The sequence below is a fragment of the Anopheles gambiae genome, chromosome 3, assembly GCF_943734735.2.
Source record: "Anopheles gambiae chromosome 3, idAnoGambNW_F1_1, whole genome shotgun sequence".
Lineage (NCBI taxonomy): Eukaryota > Metazoa > Arthropoda > Insecta > Diptera > Culicidae > Anopheles > Anopheles gambiae.
Window position 1 is genome coordinate 22,472,362 of NC_064602.1, and position 16,680 is coordinate 22,489,041.

At 44.5% G+C, this 16,680-nt stretch overlaps 2 protein-coding genes across 3 annotated transcripts; one reads left to right on the plus strand and one right to left on the minus strand.

Moving 5' to 3' along the window:
- Nucleotides 1–6,836: 6,836 nt before the first annotated feature.
- LOC1279952 (phospholipase A2 group XV) lies at nucleotides 6,837–9,851 on the minus strand. Of its 2 annotated transcripts, none has more exons than XM_061653932.1 (5): nucleotides 9,701–9,851; nucleotides 8,872–9,097; nucleotides 8,085–8,459; nucleotides 7,495–8,017; nucleotides 6,837–7,426 (listed from the first exon to the last, which is right to left on the minus strand). In XM_061653932.1, exons 2-5 carry the CDS (start codon nucleotides 9,041–9,043, stop codon nucleotides 7,195–7,197), a joined length of 1,302 nt encoding a protein of 433 aa, XP_061509916.1. In that variant the 5' UTR covers nucleotides 9,044–9,097; nucleotides 9,701–9,851; the 3' UTR covers nucleotides 6,837–7,194. The 2 variants fall into 2 exon arrangements, with proteins under 2 accessions (XP_061509916.1, XP_061509917.1); XM_061653933.1 differs by lacking the exon at nucleotides 9,701–9,851 and adding an exon at nucleotides 9,354–9,545.
- A 1,231-nt stretch (nucleotides 9,852–11,082) lies between these two features.
- Nucleotides 11,083–13,926, plus strand: LOC1279954 (CDK-activating kinase assembly factor MAT1). Its single transcript, XM_319742.4, has 4 exons — nucleotides 11,083–12,317; nucleotides 12,388–12,479; nucleotides 12,578–13,743; nucleotides 13,827–13,926. The coding sequence occupies exons 1-3, from the start codon at nucleotides 11,470–11,472 to the stop codon at nucleotides 12,583–12,585; spliced, it is 948 nt and encodes a 315-aa protein (XP_319742.4). The 5' UTR covers nucleotides 11,083–11,469; the 3' UTR covers nucleotides 12,586–13,743; nucleotides 13,827–13,926.
- Nucleotides 13,927–16,680: the final 2,754 nt, after the last annotated feature.

Genomic DNA, 16,680 nt, shown 5'->3' on the forward strand with positions numbered 1-16,680 from the left:
TGCAAGAAAAGGGGTTTGGAAACTGTCGAAAAAATTGATCGCAAAATGCTGATTCAAATTAAAAAAAAAAAAAAAGGAATCACAAAAGCAGGAGTTCAAAAACTAATACTCTGAAACTAGTCAACACCAAATCGAAACCAGTCAACAACAACAAAAAATACGAAGGCAAACTGATGGTATTTCATTGGCTTGAACTAGAAGCTCGAGACAAAAAAAATGTTTGTAGGATTTTGTAGATTTAAAAGTATTGTTTTGTTTTGTTTTTACAATATTTCCAGCTAACCACGTGTGAGTTTGTAAGTTGAGTAAACGTTTGTAATAATTCAATCATTGTATTTCTGAGTTTTTATCAGTTCAAAATAACATTTTACTTTGAGCTATCGACTCTTCGACTACGTCAAACACGATGAAATGATGGAGATTTGACACACCAGAGAAATTTCCGTAGGCATTTTTCCGTCTCAAACATAGAAGACGTAGTTGAAGGTTTTCCTGGAGTCGTTTTCGTTTTCTTCTTGTTCTTCTTCATGGCGAAAGGTTAATATGGCTTATGATTAAGTTACACTGTCTTGTCTACATTCAATACTAGAGTTAATACTACACGGTATAAGCTAACGATATGATCAGCGACGATCTGGATTGGAATTGAATCACAGAGTTCCGCTCTGCTCCGGCGTGGTCAAGATTTGCTATAAGTCTGTGTGACCAGGTCTTTGTGAGTCTGTTGTTGTTTTGCGGCACGCTATTAGCTTGTTGACATGTAATGCTTGCTTATCTCAAGATGTACGTTGAACAGTTGTTTGCTTCCGATAAACTAACACACCAGTTAGCTCCTACAAATTCAATCCGTGTGTTATTTATGTGGGACTATCAATATGTAAAACTAGTGAATTTTGAAAGGGTCAGAAGTATTTTTTTTTAAATTTATTTCAATTAATTTGAACGCCATGAAGGCTTTACAAATATTAAAAGTTTTATTGTTATTGTTGTGTCCGCACAAAACAAACATGAGACGGTGGTGTACGGCACAAACAGAATATATATTTAACAACTATCTTTGGTATCGTTATACAATAACACGTAATAAATAATAACGCATACACACACGCAATGCGGGGAGAGGACGACTGGTCCTTCTCGCGCCGCGATCCTCACTGAGGACGTCACCGGATGACAGCCCTGCTGTCAACAGTGAGCCCTCAGGATGAGGCAGCGGTCTGTCCACAACACTTATAAACTAACGCCTAGCTTTAACACTTTGACCGCCAGCCTGACGTCACAGTTTTTGAGTGAGCACGTTGCGCATGGCAAGAGAGCGATGAGAGCGACAGTTTCTCGTGCGATTGTTATCACTCTTTTGTTTCATTGCGATAAGCAGCGTAGCACATGTCGTTCTCGTTCTCTCTTTCCTACCTCATTCGTTCTCAAGAGAATCACTGAGCGTCAGATGCAAAACTGAACGGTGAGCAAAACCGTCATGCGAATTAATATGACACGGCGCTTAAAGTGTTAATTAGTGAAGAGTAATTCAGCCGTACCGGCGAACTCGTTCGACAAGAAACATTCGTCGCTCATGACTGGACAGGGTTGTACCACTAGGTTGGCCAGTGCAAAACCTATACGGTTTTCTAATTTTTGATCTGGAAGGCTATGAAATGAGTGAAAATGAGCGTCGCGGCGAACGTTCCCAGGAACGAACGAGTTCGCCGGTACGGCTGATTGCTAACAAAAAGGATTGCACTATTTAGGTGGTTAAAGTGGAAGAAGAGGAAGCTTGGAGGCGGGAACGGAAGGAATGTAAAGAACAAGTAAAGCTGAAATGGTCGGAATCATTATTAAACTATCTGAGGCAGTTTAGCAAGGTATCATTATGACAGTACAAGCGACGAGTAGGGATGGCTAATAGAGGACGAGGACGGAGGGATCTAGAAGGTTCGTAGAAATGAATGGTACAGAAGAGGTCAGGAACATAGAGATGCTAAGGATCAAATCTACTATTTTTTCTTGCGCAATCTTGTTGCTCGACTTTTGTACTTTGTTTTGTACTTTGAAAATTGTAAGAATTCATCTTATTTGTACATTAAAATAAATCATTTTATTTGTATCTTGGATTTAACGGCTGAACCACGGAACTGATAATAATAACAATAAATAAATAGTAATGTTTAAAGACTCTTTTAACGCCTTAAGAATAAATTGTAATAATTTTTTAAATTAAACAATAGTTAATTCCCACCTTTGCTCGTAATACATACGGTAAGTAATCCGGCACATTGACAGCCTCTCTTACTTGTTCTTATTTTAATTGATATTCTTTTCCCGGAAGCAATCGAACAGGCAATCAGCTAAATGCTTGAAATTAGATTATTAAGACGCCAAATGAATTACGCGCCTTCGACCGTAACAAGCGGATGGAGCGGAAACGGGGCCGAGCGTTATTGATCAAACGGATCAACGATCGTTCGTAAACACATTCACGTAACCCCAGCATCCAAAAAGGGAGGTGTCCCAAAACGGGGGGCCTAACCGGTACCACCTTGGTAGGCTTCGAGTACCGAGTACCGGCAGCTTCGAGCTCCATGGGAAGTCGGCAAAAACATAACCGTGTAACGAAAAACTTTTCCTATTACGTCTCACGCCGGTGTTCCCGGCAGACGGCGGAGTTACTGTGTGTGTGTGCGTGTGTTTTGTTTTTGAAAATGGCAGGAAAAAAGGGCGGAAGATGGTGCTGTGCTGAGTGTGCTTCCCCGTTCGTCGCATGCGTGTCCTTTATTATGGTCCCCTCGTATACATACACAGTCCAAGGACTTTTCTCGCCGTTTGATACCCGTCCATCATAACACGGAGTACGGTGGTTCATCAAAATACACGAGCCAATCCGTTGTGACAGGGGAATGCAGGGGTTTGGAGAAAGTTTTGTGTTTTGCCAGCCGTCGGAAACTTGTCCCTTCCCTTCCTTCCTACCCTTTGGGGAATGGGGTGCTTTTTGTTGCGACGCATTTTGTGTTGCCACACAGCAGGGCTCATAACTGATGGACGACGTCCCAAAGAGCGGCAACAAGTGTGTGTGTGTGTGTGAGTGGCGAGAGGCTGAAACCGACCAAGGTGGTTAGGTAAAGCAGTTCCTCGTGGTACCTTTGTCCTTGTTTTTTTATCCGCACTAAAAACCCGTTACCACACATGTTTTGTGTTCGTAATGGTTGTAGTTTTCCACTGCCAGTTTTAAAAGGGGAACTTTTTTGCTTTCCCCCTTTCCCCCAAAGGGAAGCTGCACTAAAGCGAAGTACGGAGAACACTGGGCAACTGAAGGACTGCATTCTACAGGTGGTTGTTGTTTCGGGTTCAGCGCGCAAAAGTTCCACGACCGGGAAAATGCAACACGGAAATTCCATTACCGCGCGCTGCGGCGCAAAAATCGCACACACACGCACAGTTTTATACGCATATACGCGGGGCGTAATTTGCGCGGCCACCGACCGTTAGAGCGACTCCTAACGGGAGTCGAGGAAGTTGCTAGGGGCCCGGCTTTGCGGTGCACTGCTGTGAAAATTGCATTTCCAGCCGCGACGTTTGCGGCCCACGTGATACCGACCGCCGGGGACGGATTATACGCGCTGCGTATGTGTATGCGCTGCGAGCCGGGGCCACGTGGCCCCGAGCGCTGCCGGCGAAAGCATGGCAATGACCGAGAGCAATGCGCTGTCGTACGATTTTTCATTCTAAAAAGGATGCTTTTAAGGGCGAAGGATGAAAAAAAGGACAGAACCCCGGAACGGGAGATGGAGTTGGTTGATCTGTGCTCCTTCCCACGTGTTCGAATTATTATGAGGGGCACGGGGTTACGTTGCTTATGGTGTATGCCTAAAATTTGCCCTCTGCCCTCAAATAGGTCGTGACACGTGCTATTTTTACTACAGCCAAAGCCCTCTCCATTGCCCGCACGTGTAGTAGTTGGGAGGACGCTGAAATGTATATGTTTTTCTCTCTCTCTGGGTTTTTTTGGGGGAGATTGGAGGGATTTTAGGCATACGGGAGCTCTATTTGGGGTTGATAATTTGTACTTTTTTAGGTGGGGATTTTGGGGAAGTCAGCGAACATGTGATTAGTGATGGATGGTTAGCTGGAAAACGGATGCACGCGACAAGCGGATTTGATTTGCTAATGGGAAGTCGTTAGCACAGCAATGCCTGCGGATTGATGGTTTGTAATTGCAAAGACGGTTTGATTAATAAATTAATATCTAATGACTTTAGTAGGAAGTTAGATATTAAAATTTTGTGTAATATTTGAACTTTTGTTTGATTTCATAAATTTTTTAAAATTTCTTTGGAACACAATTTTCAATATCTTGAGATAAATTGATCGAAGAACGAGAATTGGAATAGTTGCAATAATTATTCATTTGAATTTTGATTGCAAACTTGGCCCTTATCTAAATAATAATTACTTAGTCCAATGCTTTCCCAAATAATCATATTTTCTTGCCAACACAACTTACATTCAATTGCATTTATAGGTAAATTGATAATTGAAAACTCCTGTTTATCATTCAATTTTATACTTACTTACTTACTTATCCGGCGCTACAACCGCTATGCGGTCTTGGCCTGCCTCAGGAGTGTCCGAAAACGCTCACGGTCTCGCGCCTTCGTCTGCCAGTCCGTTATCCCGGCCTTAATGGCGGACGCCTCCACGCCATCTTGCCACCTCAATTTGGGCCTGCCACGCCTCCTCTGTACGACAGTGAGGTCGCCGTACATCTCGTATAGCTCGTCATTATAGCGGCGCCTCCATTGTCCTTCCACACATGCGGGGCCTTCTGAGCATTCAGAGCAGCAAGTATCCTTCTGAGCATCTTCCTCTCGAACGCGGCCATGTCTCAGAGGCGTATGTGAGTACTGGTACTAGATCGGTATTATATAGTCTCAACTTCGTCCGTCGCGACAGGTTCTTTGAGGTGGACTGATTTTTCAGGCTGTAGAATGACCGGTTGGCATCCAGCATCCTTGCGCGCAACTCAGCTTCCATGCTATTGTCGTTGCTGACCTTTGACCCAAGATAGGTGAATTGTGGGACGACTTCAAAAGTGCGTTCACCTATCTGCACGTCACACCTACGTAGATTGCGATTATTTAATGGTAGGCCCGCTGATGTTGCCACCATCAGTTTGGTCTTTGCCTCGTTTATCTGCAATCCGAGGCTCTCTGCCGCCTGCTCGATCCCTTGGTAGGCTTCTGCTACATAGGATAGCCGCAGACCAATGATGTCTATATCATCAGCGTATGCCAGGATCTGGGTTGACTTATAGAAGATGGTTCCCGTAGTCTCCACCCTCGAGTCGCGAATGGCCCTCTCTAGCGCCAGGTTGAATAGGAGACAGGCAAGCCCGTCCCCCTGGCGCAGACCTTTGGTGGTAGCAAAAGGTCCTGATAGTTTTCCATCCACCCTCACCTGGCAAGTGACGTTGGTCATAGTCATTCTAACTAGCCTTATCAGTTTGGCCGGGATTCCAAAAGAGCTCATAGCGTCATACAGTTTTACCCTGGCTATGCTATCATATGCGGCTTTGAAGTCAATGAAGAGATGGTATGTGTCGTGTCTGTATTCAGCCATCTTCTCCAAGATCTGCCGCATGGTGATGATTTGATCAGAGGTTGATTTCGAAATCGTTTCGAAATCCTCTTTGATAGTTTCCGACTATCTCTTCGACGTGCGGGACAAGGCGATCCTGAAGGATCAGGGAGAATATTTTATAGGCGGTATTCAACACCGTAATACCCCTGTAGTTGTTGCAGTCAAACCTGACTCCCTTCTTGTATATGGAGTAGATGATGCCGAGATTCCAATCACAAGGCATCGATTCGCTATCCCTATATTCAATTTTATACGAACGGTTTAATATTGAATAGTGGTGCCCAATAATAGAAACATAATACGGTACAAACCTACCTTCTATTATGGCTTAAAAAGACTCTAAGAGAGGTTTGGAACACTGCGAACGATATTACAAATGTTATAATGTATGAATAGATGTTTTTATCGAAATAAAAACAATGTCAAACAAGTGTATGGGAAGCAGTGTCTTTGGGACTGGGCGATGAAAATGGAGCAAGAACCTAGAATATTACACATTACGCATTCGTTGAGCTCTTGATTACCAGAACATTATTTGATTATTTGATTTTATTGGTATAATTAACGAATACGAATTACATTACTTAAAATCTTTCATTGTGTTAACTTACGTTATTTATGCTGGTAAAATTAATTTTGATTGACATAACTTTTCACAATTGTAATAGGAGTAATCGTCAAGAGATCTTCTTACTATTTATTACGCAAAAAATGGTTTTATCATTATGCTATATGCCCCGGCACACCATTTTCTAATGCCATTGTTACATCTAGATAGAAACGTATTCCAAGCTCCCATCATCCAAACACATTCGCCCATCTCCAGTTATTCCGGAGCTGGCATTTAAGCCGGACACAGTGGAAATATCATCGTCATTATGGATTGTTTTGACCATGTTACGTAAACCGGTACGCAATCAGCGCTTCCCCGCGTTCTTCCCGCAGTTAGTTCTAGCAGGACACGACATTGCAAGAGAAAGGTCACACGGCGACTGGATCGTGACAGAATTGACGGATTGGGATCTCTTTTTTCTCCTCCTCCTCGAAAGCGTTTCCAATTCCTCTCCCATTGGCCGCATGATGTACCTTGAAAATGCTGAGCGCTCATTTCCACTGTGACGTATGTGAGAGATTGTGTAATCAAAATCAAGTTCGTGTGTGTGTGTGTTTCAAGTGCAAAAAGGGGCTTCATCGTTTAAAACTTTGGTTTCAAATTGCTTTATTGAACTGCTTTAACAGAACAAGGCTAAGGTGCTACGGTAAATGCGCACCGTCTTGTGGACATTTGTGGTTTGAGATTCATGGCGGTGGTCGTTTGCAATACACCGGCTGGTAGTGCAAACGTGCTACACTTTTAAACAATAATCAAGCTACTAAACATCACATTAGAGCTATCGAGTCTTTGCGTTGAGTTGGGTATGCGAAGTCTTCTTGATATGAGGGAAAGGATCCTCCGAGCGGGAAGTAGTCTACAAATAATGGCACCACAGTAACTCTATCCAAAGAAACAAAAAAACATCCTCTTTCGAAACGAGCGGTATGTGTAGGGGTGTGTCCTGTTCAGTTTGCAACGTCCGACAGGAGCAGCTTCACGATGTTTTCGATAACGTTCACATCCGCCAGAATGCTCATGTGATCGGCCCCTGGGAACTCTTTGGCAACGATCGTTTGCTTCTGTTGCGTTGTCCACTGCAGGCAAGCTTCCAGCGAACGAGAATTGACCGTACCGTCGCCATTGCCCATCTTAAGGACTGGTGTGCCGCTCAGATCGTACGATTTCTGATAATCCAAGCTGTCAAAGTACGAAACAAAGGTTTAAATAGGTAAAATACACGCTTTTAAAGGAAAAAATCTGCTTACGATTCAACAGTGTTGATTTTGCTGCCGTACAGACAGTGCAGCTCCACACCGGGTGCGGTAAAGTTAAGCGTGTACGGCAGGGAATCTTTGCGCATTTCCCACCCGTTCGGGTACTCCAGATCCTCGAAAAACTCTTCCATCTGTGCCATCGTGTATACGCGCGACTGGGTCCGTGCGAGCACCTCGTTCGGCTTCCAGAACAGTGGCGATGGGAGCAGCCAGGCGAGCGACGGATTGGTGATCTGTTCGGCACGCATCACCTTACCGCTCAGCGCAAACGCACCGAGATCATCGCCGATTGCGTACACCTTCAAGGCTTTCACGCTGCCCGCCCAAGCACCGGCAAGCGAAATGACGCGCTTTATGTACTTTGCCTTCCACTGGGCCGTTTGTAGCTGCAGGAAGTGCAGTGTCATAGGGGCGCCCATGCTGTGCACGATAAAGGTGACCGGTGTGTCGTGGTTAATGGTGTACGTCTGCTCGACCAAAAACTTTAGCTGCAGGAAATACTCTTTATTTTCGGCTGGAATGAGGAGAACATACATTGTAAAACCCAGTTCTTTCTTCTCACTTCATCTTCAAATACATACTCGGTCCCTTGCGAAAGTCGTACGGTGCGCCAACGATCGATTTGTCCCGCACGTACCCGTTCGAAACGAGCGCATTGGCGATGTTGACAAAGTACGCACCGACCGACGCGTGCGACGGATCGATCCATTCGACCGTTTCCGACTGGCCGAAGCCTGGCACGCGCGTCGTAACGCCGGGCGAGTTGCACGTGGTGCGCGTCACATTGTCGTACTCGAGGCGAATGTTGTCGATCCAGCAGTCGATCACTAGGGGAAGCAGCAGTTCCTTGTTCAGCCAAAGGTTAAAGAACGTGGTGGTGTGTTTCTGGCACAGGATCGAAACCTTGTTCGGTTTGTCGATGATTGCATCCATCTGGCTACCGCCATCTCCGGGTACTGCACGATCGGAAAAGAATGAAGTTGACAAGATCCAATCGATAAAGAAAATAACGATTAGTTTAAAGTTTGTGTACACGACCTGCTTAGAACAAAAAGCCTATGACCAGGCAGTCAGCGCCATAAACAACAACATAGTGCCAGCATGTTTACGCTTTGTTGAAGGCCCATTCCATTCATTTTCCCCGTCTCGTACGTGGTACGATCATCGCGCGATCATTTACGCAAATTTGCTATATTTATTTACTTCTCTGTCACTGGGTCGTGACTCACTGCGGCCTCGCGTTTCGGTTGATAAGCGTGCTTCCGAAACGTTCCAGTCCCTTCTTCCCGGGCTTGCACGTTCGAACAAAGAACCTGCGCCTGATTGCACGCGCTTGATTGGAAAAGTAAAAAACAAATTGCAACTTACCGAAAACAACTGGCGATAGGTGGCGTTCCGGCTCGCGCATATGAGAGTACTTCCTGAAGAGATGCTTGAGCGATCCCAAATAGGTGCCACCGTGGTTGAAGAACACTCCCGAGGACGGTGCACAGCAGCCAAGCAGTACCGCACACAGCACGAACAGGTAGCGTTGGTTCATCTTACTTCCAGTCGGGGATGGACCCCGGTTCACGACGCAAATGGGTTACCACTTCTGAGGAACAATGATGAGGAGGCTCGTTACCGTTGTTGAAAAGTTCCGCTAATTGAATTTTTCGGTGTTATCCCTCTATCCAAATTTCGCGTTACGAAAGCACGCCAAGTCGTAATCAATCAATACTATTCGAATGGTATTAGGGCACTTGCTTTCGATGCTACCTCGACCGCGTACGAATGTATTATGTAGCCGAGGAAGCAAACAAATCGCAAAATGCTTGATACGCAAAATCCGAATGCGGCTTTGAACTCACGCGACTTGTTTTTCGGTCGGTCCCGAGGTGGCCGATTTTTCTGCTTGCGGCGGCGGATTCCCGTGCACGACTGGATTGATCGCAACCCAGGAATGGGAGATAGAGCGAGAGGTAGCACGGACGATGGCGATAACGGACGGTCGATTGCTCTCCCCCCAAAGGGAATCGGCGAGAACCGTGATTTGATAACAACAGCGAAATTGTTAACTCGCCCTACCCGCTGTGCCCTCCACACGATTGTTTTTGTTTGGTTCCGAAACGCTTTCAGTTCAATGATTTCTAACACCACTTTTCAATGAAATTGTCCTACTAATAACTGTTTGGTGGCTCTACAGGTAGCAACTTACCTAATTTGGAGCTCTTTTTCCGAAAATGCTTCGTAATTTTGCAGCAAACAGCTGTGAGAATGCTTTTTATTTACATTGAAGCCGCCGATGCGAAGACGCAACAAACAGTACCGCTGTACGCCAAACAAAACGTCAATGCCGATGTGCGGTATTTGTACAGCGGTTACAGTGCCGCCGTGTGATGCGATGTTTTGAAAGGATTTTGCATGCGGAATGAGGTGCTGGTTTTGATTTTATGTATTTCTGAGATAGAGATAAAACAAATTAGCTGAGTTTTATTCACTTCTGAATATAATAAATATACAATAATAAGCATTAGAAAAAGGAAACGAATTGAAAATAAGCTGAAAATGGCGGTAGAACAATGCCCATGGCCTCATGTGATTTGACAGCTGTTAGCTGTCATCGACAATCCCGCCGTGTTCAGAGTGACCAGAAATACCGATTTATCCGTATTCCTACCGATTTTTCATATGCCTACCGATTCACAGATAAGCCTCCTAAAACTACCGATTTTTCATTTAGCCTACCGAAAATCACAGATATTTGATTTTTCAGTCGTTTAAGCTTAATCTGTAGCTTCGAACCACACACATTATTTATTTAAAAAAAATCGTCGTATTTAAAATAGTCGCCTAACTGCATGGATACCGTTGTTGATATTCAATACTGCAAACAAATATGAAAATGAAGCAACGCAAATCACACATTTAGGAAAAATGATAAAAAATAAGCGCAGCTTCATTTCAATGTGCACAACACTTCAACACTTAGCGAAACTTCGATCGCCTGGGACTTAGGCTAACACGCGCGCGGCCTTTCTCGGCGAACGCTTGAGCTGAACTGACGATTTCGTGTGGTGGCAAGAAAGGGAGCGAACAGAGGAACACTCGCTGCACTAATGCGAGCGAGACACCGATACCCGCATGCCGCTGCGAGAAAACCAAACTGAGCGCGCAGGCTGAAAGTGAACGCACACATTCACACATGTGTAATTGTGTGAGTGCAAAAACTGTGTAGAAACCAAAACACGCTCGCGCCTCCGCGTAATTCCGCGTATTTCCAACCGTCTCCCCATGCTTCTACATGCCCCTCGCCTGAAAGTTGCACACTTTTTCATTCTCATTGCTAGTAGGGTACCCCTCGACTGAAAATTTAATTCTCTTTTTCTGTCAGGTGAGCTTAAACCGCGGACAGCGAGATTCAAATTCAAATTTAAATAATTTTCTTTGACGAGCAATTCTCGGAATCCCCACAACTGACATAGTCTACTTATTAGGAACATTAAATTTTAACGGATAAAACTAAAAAGTGCCAGGCAAACAAACGTGCATCAGCGCGATAAGTAACAAATGAGGATAGCGATCCTTGAAACAGCAACCCAAGCGCCACAGATTAAGCTTAAACGACTGAAAAATCAAATATCTGTGATTTTCGGTAGGATAAATGGAAACTCGGTAGTTTTAGGGCGGTCATCTGTGAATCGGTAGGTATATAAAAAATCGGTAGGAATACAGATAAATCGGTATTTCTGGTCACTCTGAATCGAAGCCGCCGTGTTTGTTGCGGCAAATGTAAATAAATTTCGCTCTCGTCGAAGCGTGCTCGTAATTGCTTAATTTTTTTAGTATTTCAAGTCTTTTGGTTGTTGTACGAAAAGTTGTTTGATTACATATAATTTTTAGAAGCGGAAAAGCCATACAAGCAGTACTTTCCTGTGAAATCGATCGCGTGATCCACCGAACCTCAACCAAACAAATCCAACCATCATGGATGATCAGGTCTGTCCGCGATGCAAAACCACCAAATACCGCAACCCGTCGCTCAAGCTGATGGTGAACGTGTGCGGCCACACGCTGTGCGAAAGCTGCGTCGAGCTGCTGTTTCTCAAAGGGTCCGGCTCCTGTCCGGAGTGCAATGTGGCCCTGCGCCGGAGCAACTTCCGCGTGCAGCTGTTCGAGGACTCGAACGTCGACAAGGAGGTGCAGATACGGAAACGCATCCTGAAGGATTTCAACAAAAAGGAGGACGACTTCGGCTCGCTGGACGAGTACAACGACTATCTGGAGATGATCGAGGAGCTGGTGTTTAATCTGTGCAACAACATCGACATCATCAACACGAACAAACGCATTGAGCAGTACAAGCGGGACAACCGGGACGTGATCATGAAGAACAAGCTGAAGCTGAGCAAGGACGAGCTGGAGCTGGAGCAGATCGTGGAGTACGAGAAGGAGCAGTTCGACCAGCGGCGGAAGGAGCTGGCGATGATTGAGGCGGAAAACCGGAAGCAGAAGACGAAAAACAAGGAAGAGCTGATCGATTCGCTGATGGCAAGCTACGAGGATGCGAGCGCGATCGTGGACAAGTTCACGCAGAAGGCGGAACAGTCCCAGATACAGCTGCCGAAACCGGTCGCACCGCCACCGGTCGCCAAGCATACACACTTCTCGTCCGGCATTGCGACCGGTTTCCAGGGTCAGCACGGTTTCCTGGCCGTGCCGAAGCTGGAGGAGGGCCCGCTGTACGTGTACGAACCGCAAGGCTTTGAAACGGATGGACCGGCGCCGCCCTCGCTGGAGGAGGTGATCAACAACGGCTACATCAGACACATACGGTGAGTAGTAAATTGAGGGGTTTTTTTTTAAAGATTTTCCGAAGTAAATTTATGTTCCTCTTTTTTGTAGAGTTGAAAATTTGGCAGAGAAAGCGGGAGGATTCCAAACGAACATTTCCTGCCTGCGAGCCATTCAGGAAGCGTTGGCCGGATTATATCACGGTTAGTTTGGAGGTTGAATAGGATTAGCTAGAGGTAAACAAGAATAAATTTACACCATTTTTAAACATGCAATTTGTTCCTCCTTTTTTGTTTTGTAGAAATGTAAAAAGCTATTGCCTCGAATAGTTTGCGTTATAATTTAATTTACAAACAGGAATTAATAAGTTAACCTCACACGTATTCACGAACCATCGCTTGCGATTCTACTATACCAACCACACCATGTGCTCCAATGAACTGATTTGAACTTTGCCGGTGTATTCTGTAATAAAACAGTAGCAGCTGCCGGCAACCGTTGCCGATAGCAACGAAATATCGAATCCACATAAAGGGCGCTTGCAACCTCACAGTGTGACTCAGTGCACAGTATAGAATTCGCGTGTGTGGTTGTAACGATAGCGACTGTGCTAGAAACAATAATAAGTTCCGGAATCGAATATCGGTCGTGCGGCGAGCAAAAAACGGCTCCAAACCCAGCAGCAGCATTCAATCGCCGCTGAGCTCAACCAATGAGGGAGGTGCGACAGGCGATGGCCGAACAGTCTGCCGGTAGAACTAGAACAATCGGGCTTTAGTCGTGCAAGTGAGCTAGTGACACCTGCCTCACCATCATCATCTTCAGTAGCGGCAGACGAGTCGATTGTGATGATGGAACATGGCAAACTGGTCGAAGGCATTTGCATCGACGAAACGGCTTTTACGCTGGACGATAGCGGTGAAATTCGGGAGAACGAGCTGCGGCTAACGGTGGAAGATGATAACGATGTGACGAAGGATCTCGATTTTAGCCGTACATCGCCAGCCCTGTTTTCGATGACTTCACCCAAGCGTGCCCGGATGATGCTGGAGATACAGCGGTCGATCGATCGGAATCGATCCGCCATGACCGGTCCGGTTAGCAGCTCAACGCCATTTTTTATGCCGGCGGTGGAAGGTTCGGGATTCGGGAGCTCGCTGAAGACGACAACGCAGTCGGAGGTTTCGCCGGCCGCTTTGCGGTGCAGTGTGGATGAAACTCCTGTGCCACAGAATCAACAGCAACTGTGTCAGCAGGAGGGACAGCGAACGCCGTGGAGTGGCCGCTCGGCTGGAAGCCAGTCGAAGCAGACGGGTGCTTTGAAGCGCCAATCGATTGCCGGTGCGATAGACGATCTGAACGAGATGACGGAGGAGCTAATCGATTTTATCAAGGGCTTCGAGGAGAAGTACTCCACTGCAATCCATTAATGGTGTTCCTTATGGTTCGATAGAACTTGAAACAGAGGTAAATTTTAAGTCTTAAAATATCGTTCTAGCTCTTGAAGAGGATTGTACTAACCTTTCTGCACTTTTTTTTTATCATTTTAGGTTTATAAAACAGATGAATAACGTTGAAACTTGAGGTGGAGCTGAAAATGTTTCGGATCGGATTTTCTAAATAAACTACACCGGTAGTTGAAGAGATGTACACATATAGTATCTATTTTTGTTTTTTTCTTTTTCATTCATTCATAATTTGTTATCTCTTTTAAAGGGGGGGAAGGAGTGTGTTGCGCCCTGTGTGTGCCCACGTTGTACGCAAGAATCACACCACACTATTGGGGTGCTCCTTTTTCTCGTTGGAAAGGGTTAAGCAAACGTTACAGTGCGCATACTATGTGGATGAAGACTATACTGCAGAAAATTCAAAATTATGAATATGATCTATGTTTCTCTTTCATTCCGCATGATCACGAAAACCATCAGCTCAACAGTGTAAAGCAAGGTAGTGTGAAATCGTGCGTAGAACGTCGGCCCAAAGGTCGGCATAAGGTAAGGTAAGGTTTCGGTACCATTCTTCTTATATAGCAAGGTTCACGTTCACGGTCGCAGAGTGGGATCTTCAGTGCGATTCAGTTGTAAATCAGCTTAGTCTCAAGTGTCTTATCTTATTAGTTAGTTGATATGTATGCGATGTGCAATTGTTTTTTTTCTTCTCTCTCTATATATCTCTTTCTCCTTCGTCATGTTTTGCTCTCTCTCTCTCTCCCACTATTCAGTAAGTTTGGTTTAGCTTGCAAGCCGGCTTTGAATAGAATTAGATAGTGTTCACATTTTGTTTTTCGTTTTTCATTTCGTTCTCTTCTTTCTTTGCTCTGTATGCAGGTGTATTTGATATGTCTCTATAATAGGATCGGGTGCACTTTCCTTTACTTGTGCTTAGCAACAACAGCTTGTTTTGTGAGTGTTTTGTCTGTCTTTTGAGTGTGTATGTATGTGTGTGTGTGCAGTGTTAGTGAAAGTGTAACTGATTTTGTACACTGATATGTTTTCTGATTTTAAAATCATCATCATCATCAACATCACCTCTCGCTCACTTCTTCTCAACCTCAGGGCGGCTCACTCATGATCATACTCTATAGCATAAGGGCTATAGCATTACTTCCGGTGCAGCGTTAGAGGATCGCTGCTTCGATCATCGCTTTTGCAGCCTCCTTTGGTGGCCGGGTCCGTTTAGCGACCATCTAGCCGTCGTCTTTTGGTGGGGGGGTGTGGGGCTGACTGGAAGGTTTTCAGAGTATCGAGATGGGACATCGATTTCGTTCGACCAAACTACAAGGGTGAAGAAGGGCTCCCGACCTCGTCGGCCCAAACAAACACGCTCACCAAAGAGGGCCGAGACACGATGTGGAATGCCTGGGATCGTATCGAGCATACATCTTTAAATTTGTAACTCGCTCAAGCCTAAGAAAGAGAACCTTATTCAAAATGAACCGTTTCATTTCGATAGATCCAACCTTCAGCCGTTTGATGTGGTTCGCGTTTGAATATCGTTTTTGAATGGAAATATTTGTGACTTTTTTCAATGTTCACACTGCTGTGCAGTTGGAAAAGATGTTTCATCCAGACACATGTGTTCGCCACACATCAACGGCTCGGCATGATCGGGTCTGAAACGAAACGAAGCCATTTCAAACGGTTCTGGCGGTAGCTGGTAATTGCGTTCGCCTTATGAGAGAGCATCCAACAAGAACAGACAGACAGACACACTATAGTGGGGATTGTTGGGTTCTCTAGCGTTTTAGCAGAAAACTTGAAACGATGGGAAATGTTTCACCAGAATCCTTTTCCTTCACCGTTGATACAATTCATAGTGGAGATATTAACACACATATTACTAACAGCTTGCATCGTCCATCTTTTCCAGAGAATATCTTCTTTTCGACCATAACTTCTTCGCTTCTGCAATTTCGTTCAACAGACGCACACACACTGAATAATTAGTTGGGTGAAAACTTTATATTTTTAAGTCTGTACTTCTGTACTTGTGTGCTAGCTTGTGTGTATGTGTGTAGAAGATTAAAAGTTCAAAATGCCTCAGCCAGTATGAATTTACGTAAAGGTTTTGTTTCCTTTACCTTTTAAGATTTTTGTTTGGTTTTGTTCTTTTTTTTGGTTGTTGTTGTTGGATTTTTTGGGGTTTAATTAGTTTTCTCTTTTTGTTTCGTCCATAGCTTAACGATACCGATACTTTCACTCCTTTCCATTTGCTTTCCTTACCCTAGAGTGGATTGTTTGCAACTTTGGAATTGATTTGTTTTATGTTTTTCTCTCTCTTTCTTTCTTCCTTTCAATAGTTTCCTCTTTCTTCTGCTGCGGCTCTAATGATCGCAACGTTAGTATATCTGTATATATATATATATATATGTATCTGTATATATATAAGTATATTTATATATTCATGTATAACGATATGTATTCATTGCATAAGAACCGATTATATCAGCAAGGGTATTTTATTGTATTGTTTTCAATCAATATTATGTGTGTGTTTGTGTGTGTTTGGGAGTGTTTGTGATTTTTTTTTCTCCTTTTTTTCCTTGTTAATAATGTGTAATTGGATGTGCCGCATAATGGACGAAAACAGTTTTAAGCAAGCCTATCCCGACGTTCACCAACCCTTTGCCACGCACTCTCGTCCGCTCGCTACACGCAGCTATCATACACAAGCCTAAAAGATGAAAACTGGAGAAAATGGGGACGAACGGGTTTAAAAACGACACACAGCTGTAAAAAACACACACACACACGCATATGTTAAAAATTTGTAGCGAAATATCGAGTAGAGAACAAGACGTTGTTGCTTCGTTTTGCATAAATGCTGTGCGGTTTACATTAGTGTTCATACCGTTTTTGGGACTGTACACGTGGCGTCAATCACAGTGGAACGTTTAAGCATGGT

Excerpts from the sequence above, each read along its gene's own strand:
- LOC1279954 (XM_319742.4), top strand. The coding sequence starts at position 11,470 with ATGGATGATCAGGTCTGTCCGCGATGCAAAACCACCAAATACCGCAAC. Across the intron at positions 12,318-12,387 it reads GGCTACATCAGACACATACG|AGTTGAAAATTTGGCAGAGA; the intron begins GTGAGTAGTAAA and ends TCTTTTTTGTAG.
- LOC1279952 (XM_061653932.1), bottom strand. The coding sequence starts at position 9,043 with ATGAACCAACGCTACCTGTTCGTGCTGTGTGCGGTACTGCTTGGCTGC. Across the intron at positions 8,460-8,871 it reads CCTATCGCCAGTTGTTTTCG|TACCCGGAGATGGCGGTAGC; the intron begins GTAAGTTGCAAT and ends CCGATCGTGCAG. Across the intron at positions 8,018-8,084 it reads CGACTTTCGCAAGGGACCGA|CCGAAAATAAAGAGTATTTC; the intron begins GTATGTATTTGA and ends TCCTCATTCCAG.